General features: G+C 44.3%; 1 protein-coding gene across 7 annotated transcripts in view; it reads left to right on the top strand.

The window, feature by feature from the left end:
* The window catches only part of DRC1 (dynein regulatory complex subunit 1), a 37,784-nt gene continuing 31,784 nt past the window's right edge, over window positions 1-6,000 (top strand). For 3 of the 7 annotated variants that reach the window (XM_074331803.2, XM_088796251.1, XM_074331800.2), the window contains exons 1-2: window positions 1-257; window positions 2,482-2,569. In XM_074331803.2, the coding sequence (XP_074187904.2) occupies window positions 103-257; window positions 2,482-2,569 (243 nt within the window). In that variant the 5' untranslated portion in view covers window positions 1-102. The remainder of the gene's footprint in view (window positions 258-2,481; window positions 2,570-6,000) is intronic. The other 4 variants (XM_074331801.2, XM_019735389.3, XM_019735390.3 and 1 more) reach the window with 3 other exon arrangements.

Genomic DNA, 6,000 nt, shown 5'->3' with positions numbered 1-6,000 from the left:
CCGCGGGTCAGGTGACTGCTTTTCCCTGGTAACTGCTTGTTGCTAGCAACGCGGCGGCGGTCTGGCGGGGGTCCCGGCGGAGCTGCCTGGGGAGACACCGCTATGAATCCGCCCGGATCCCTGGGGGATCTGGAGGAGCTAGAGGGGGAGCATTTATCCGCTTCGATTCTCCGGCCCTCGGTCCATTCTGATAACCCTCAGGAGCGGATCCAGGCCCGGCGTCTCCGCATAGCGGCGCGCCTGGAAGCCCGGAGGCGGTGAGCGGGGTGTGGGCGGGTCGGCAGCGGGACCCGGGAGCCCCGGAACCGGGGAGGCAGTGCGGGTCTGAGGGGAGCGGTTGACCGGGGCTGGAGCCCCTACGGTGAGGGGTCGGAGTGCCCCAGGTGTGAGCGGGCCTTGTTTCTTAATGAGATAGAAAACAGGTGCAAGCAAAGTAGGAGATGCTAAAACATTTAACACACTAGTAAAGTCAAAGACGGAAATAATCCCGTCAGCACTTTTGTGGACTGCCCACTGCGCCAGGCACTGTGGCGAATACACTGAAATGCAGGTGTGGGGACAGAGCCCCAGAAAGCAGTTTCCAGGCTGTCGGCCTCACATAGAAAGGTGATGGCTCAGGTAGTAAATGGCCATCAACTGTGATTGCATGGCCATCCGCTGTGGCTAGTTGGCCATCAGCTGTAACCAGGGAGCCATTGGCCACTAATATAACTGCTGTGGCTATGCTAGCAGGAAATGGGGGCTCGCAAGAAGATGGTGGCTGAGCTGGCAAGCGCGGATTGCAGAGAGGTGGATGCCGCCAGTGAGAATATAGTGATTGACTCCCCTACTTATGGCTCCGTGGATATTCCTTTTTGGCCTCACCATATCCTGCGTTCTTATGAGGGGAGCGGGAGCAGAGACCCCGCCTGACACCCTGCACGACAGCAGGCCATGCAAGGCCTGTCCTCGGAGATGTCTCTCCTTCCTCCCAACCTGCCTTCCTCCACAAGTATTTACCCAGTGGATCTCAGCTATCACTTCTGGTTTCAGTGGCTTATCTGGTTGTGTGACACAAAGCCTCGCTCGTGAAGAGTCTGAGACCGAGAACCTTACCCCTCTCAGGCCAGGGCGTCCCGCGCCATCCATTCAGTCACAGTGGACTGTCTGTCATCAGCGGGTACCAGGAGGCACCTGCGTGATCCCCTGAATTCCTGAACGCCCTCGCTATGTAACAGCACTTACACCTTTTCCTGCTGGTCAGGGTCGGCTGCCCTACCGAGACGGTGGCTTCTCATCTGTGGCCATTGGACACATGGGGCCCAAAGTGGCCTGGCTGTGTTCCAACCAAACTTTACTTACGGACACTGACATATGAATTTCACGTAATGTTTATGTGTCACAAAATATTCTTTGTATTTTGATCTTTTTTTCTCTAAATTAATAAACTTCGTGTTTAGAGCAGTTGTAGGTTTGCAGCAAAATCCAGTGGAAAATGCAGAGGTTTCCCATATACCTCCTACCCCCACCTCCCCCCCACACACACAAATGCATAACCTTCCCCACCATCAACATCCCCACCAGAGTGGTACATTTGTTACAATTGATGAACCTCAGTGACATACCATTGCCACCCAAAGTCCACGTTGCTTCACTCTTGGTGTCCTATGGATTTTGACAACTATATACTGACATGTATCCACTGTTAAGTATCGTACAGAATGGTTTTGCTGCCCTAAAAATCCTCTGTGCTCTGCCTATTCATCCTGATCATATTTTTTTAACCATTTAAAAATGTAAAAATCATTCTTTGCTTGTGAGCCATACAACAGGTGGGTCAGATTTGTCACACAGGCTATAGTTTGCTAATCCTGATGTGACCGATCAGTGTGATGTTCTGTGACATACCCAGATGGTCCGGATCTATTCAGACTATATTTTGACAGCAGGACAATGAACAAGGCCCAGTGAGTGTGAGTAAATACTATTATCAACTTTTTAAATCTTTTCCAGTCTGATAGGAGGGTAATGATACCTTATAGGGTTTTCACTTTCATTTTTCTGGTTACAGATAAAGTTGAACATATTTTCAAATGTCTATTTGCCATTTGTATTTCATCTGTAAATTGCCTGTTCACACTCTTTGCCAACTTTTCTATTTGGTATTTTGTCTTTTTTGTATTGATTTGAAGGAGCCCTTTCTATTTTATAGAGAGCAAAATTTCATCAAATATCTTTTACCGGTTTCTCCCTTGACTTTCAAGAATAAAATTGAAAAATTTTAGGAAATAAAATCTTTTTTTCTCTCAAACTTTGGTCTTATTCTGAGATGGGTTCTCTCCTGTATTTACTTCTAGTGTTTTATGATTGTGTTTTTTTATATTTACATTGTTAACCATATGGAGTATTTTTTTGTATGTGGTATGAAGTAGTATGGAACCTTTGAATATAGATTTTAAGTACTAAAAATAACTTCAGTTTCTCTACTGTTTTCCATCACAGGGAAGCGCTTGGAGACTATTTAGATGGAAAGAAAGAGAGTGAGGAAGATCAAAGCAAGAGCTATAAACAGAAAGAAGAAAGCAGACTGGTATGAACTGGGTAGCAAATGAGTCCTGTCAGGCCTGTGAGACTAGCGAGCTGGGTGTGATGCCATGGTTTTCGTATTTAGACTAAAAGAAACTCAGTAGAGATCAAGTCTCAATAGAGATTCTATTTCTGTCTCTTGGCAGAACGGAATTTGAACGTTTCCCGTTTGGGGAGCTCTCTAGGACTGAGCTTTCATAGTATAATTTCTTATGTGATGCTGTGTCTTCTTTACTCACACACTTTTTTTTTTTTTTAAAGATTTTTACTGGGGAAGGGGAACAGGACTTTATTGGGGAACAGTGTGTACTTCCAGGACGTTTTTCCAAGTCAAGTTGTTGTCCTTTCAGTCTTAGCTGTGGAGGGTGCAGCTCAGCTCCAGGTCCAGTTACTGTTGCTAGTTGCAGGGGGCACAGCCCACCATCTCTTGCGGGACTCAAGGAGTTGAACTGGCAACCTTGTGGTTGAGAGCCCACTGGCCCATGTGGGAATCGAACTGGCAGCCTTCGGAGTTAGGAGCATGGAGCTCTAACTGCCTGAGCCACCGGGCCGGCCCCTGCTCACACACTTTTAATGGTATTTATTCATAGGATAAAGTCCAAATGGTTTAGCTTGACATTCAAGGCCTTTTGTGGTCTGTCCACATTTTTTTTTTTTTTTTTTTTAATTTATTGGGGTGACAATGTCTGTCCACATTTTAACTCTCCAATCTTCTCTCCCATTGTTACCGAATTTGGGCCTTCCACTTTGGCTAGGCCCGTCCAGTTTCTCACCTCCAGTGGGGCGTGCTTCTTCCTGCTTTGTTCCTTTGACCATCTGGAATGCCAAGCTCCTCCCCTCCCCTTTTCTTCCCTTCTCTCCTTTCCTTTTTCTTCTCTCCTGACATCAGGTTACCTTCCCACACTTCAAGACCATCTAAGTCCCAACCCTTCCATGAGTTCCTCCGCAGCCCAGGCTGAACTTCTTTAATTCACACATTGAGCCCTTTTTGTCTATAGAATTCATTTCATCTTGGATAATTTTCTGCCTTGTACGACTTTTCCAATGTGTGCACACGATGTCCCCAATGAAATTATAAAGCTCTGTGAGAGCGAGAGCCCCTTTGTGTGCCTGTGGAGTAGTGCATAACTTAACAAACACGAAAAAGAAAATCGATTGTCTCCCATGGCAATGACAGGGCTCCTGGGATATTTAATAAAGGACTTGGAACAAGAGGTACTGGAGGGATAAAAACACCAGATCAAAACAGCAAGCCAGACCTGGCAAAGTGCTGCATTTAATTAATTGTGAAGTGAACTGCATAGACAGTGATACTGTAGGAATGGAGATACGCAAAATTGTTCACTAAACTGGTTTGGTCAGGGAAGGTCATATGGAGAAAGTGGGATTTGAGCCGGGTCTTAGAAAAATAGGTGGGATTTATAAAAGTGGAGAGGAGAGAGATCATTTCTGGCAGAAATTGAAATGTACTTAACTGGGAGAAAAAATACTCAAGCTACTGAAATATTATTACAGAACAGAGACACATAGAGAATAACCTGTACTGTACTGAGTCCGGGATGAGATATTTTACTGTAGTGGAAGGAATATTGAGCTGTGGTGGGTTCTCAGTCCAGACCTGTTGCTTACTGGGAAGTACATGAGTCATGTCACCTCTTTGTACCTGGGTTTCTCCATCTAAAGGGTCAGTGATCTCTGAGCATTTCTGTGTAGGATCAAAAGGATATTATACATAATCTTGAAAATACTGTTATAGTTTATATTGATATAATCTTGAAAATGCTGATATACAGTTCATCCTGAGAATGCTTTAATTGAGTGTAAAATCAAAAGGATGATATTGTTTTCATTAGCAACTTTTCAAGGTTCCTTTCACTTAGGACTTAAGTCATGAAGTGCATTGGCATCAAGGAGAAATGTATGACAAAAAATGTTACCTTCCACAATATCAAGGCATTAAAAACCAGTTCTGCCCCAAGACCTGGGCAGGAGGGGCCCCTGCCCTTGGCATTGTACCTTATTAATCATTTTTAAGGATAATTCTTTTTGTTTTTTGTTTAATTTTCACCTACTCCAAGTTTATGAAGCTATTCTTCCATATTTTCTTTTACTGGAAGAATAAAAGTGTTCTACTCTTTACATTTTGGCCTGTAATCTATCTGGAATTGTTCTACTGTCTATATTTTGGTCTGTAATCTATCCTGAATTGATTTGCGTGTGTGGAATAAAGGTAGGACTCACAGTTTTCAAAAATCTAATGAGAGGTGTCTCCAGACACCGCGATGTGTGGAAATGTGGCCTTCCAGGTTCCCCAAAACACTCTGCGGTTCGGGAAGGTGGCACCATGCTGGTTGAAAACCTACCTCCTCATTTTTTCGCCATCAAGGTCCTTCATGTCTTTCTCAGCAACCTTTGCCCTACTCCCTGCTTCCGGTATGCCCATCCAGGGAAAATAAGGTGGAAATGAAGACTGAGGCAGCCTCTAAGGGGAATAGAAGTTACAAAATCAGTTTTGTGAAGGTGGAAAAGATGTTGCATTTTTTACATATTGAAGGCAAGACACCCCACCACCAAAACGATGAATACTGCACACTTTATTGTGATGGTTTGGAAATGAACCCATAATATATCTGAGTTCTTGGGGCTGCTCCAGTTTCTTCCCAGCAGCCGGCCTGAAGTGGGGACTTCCTCGCTTCAGAACCTCCACTCCCCCTACTTCAGTCTTCACTGTCAGCCCTGGCCCCCACCCCAACCCTTGACAGTCACTATCCACACCCCACAGTGGCAACTACCTCCACGGAAAAGTATGGCATGACACTGTTAATTGCTAACTTGGTTCACACCTGGCAACCCCCAAGGCTGTTGACATCACACTGTATAAACAGTGTGACTAGCTCTGGACAAAAACAGTAACTGCTGACATACCTTTACACAGACAAGGTGGTTTTACCTACTCCCAAACCACGCTAATGAAATGACATGGCTTAAAAGAGATGGAATGTTTCTGAGCCCCCTGAGCTGATTGTATCAGGCAATTTCAGCCAAATTCCCATTACTAGGTAAGTCAATGAGTCAAAGTTACCAGGGCTGAAGGATTAGGTATTCAACCATTCAGCAAATATTATTGTGTGTCTTGCATTGTTCTAGCCTCCGGGGATAGAACAGTTAACAAAACAAGCTTACGGAAAATACAAGGGAAACAGAAAATAAAGAAACATTAATATGTTAGACAATGGTAAGTACCAAGGAGAAAAAAATTAGCCAGAACTTTTCAATATTTTATATTTAGCGTGGCATTTAGGACAGTGCTCGGCATGTAGTAGGCACTTAACATTTGTTGAATGAATAAAAAACTTGCAATGAAAAAATAAATCCATATGAATTTTTAATTGATCCAGCACCATTTATAGAAAAGGTCATCCTTTCTCCACAGAA

Source organism: Rhinolophus sinicus, chromosome 2 (genome assembly GCF_057876585.1).
Source record: "Rhinolophus sinicus isolate RSI-liver-muscle chromosome 2, RSI-T2T, whole genome shotgun sequence".
NCBI lineage: Eukaryota > Metazoa > Chordata > Mammalia > Chiroptera > Rhinolophidae > Rhinolophus > Rhinolophus sinicus.
Note: the sequence above shows the minus strand (reverse complement) of the source record. Positions and strands in the feature narration are given on the sequence as shown.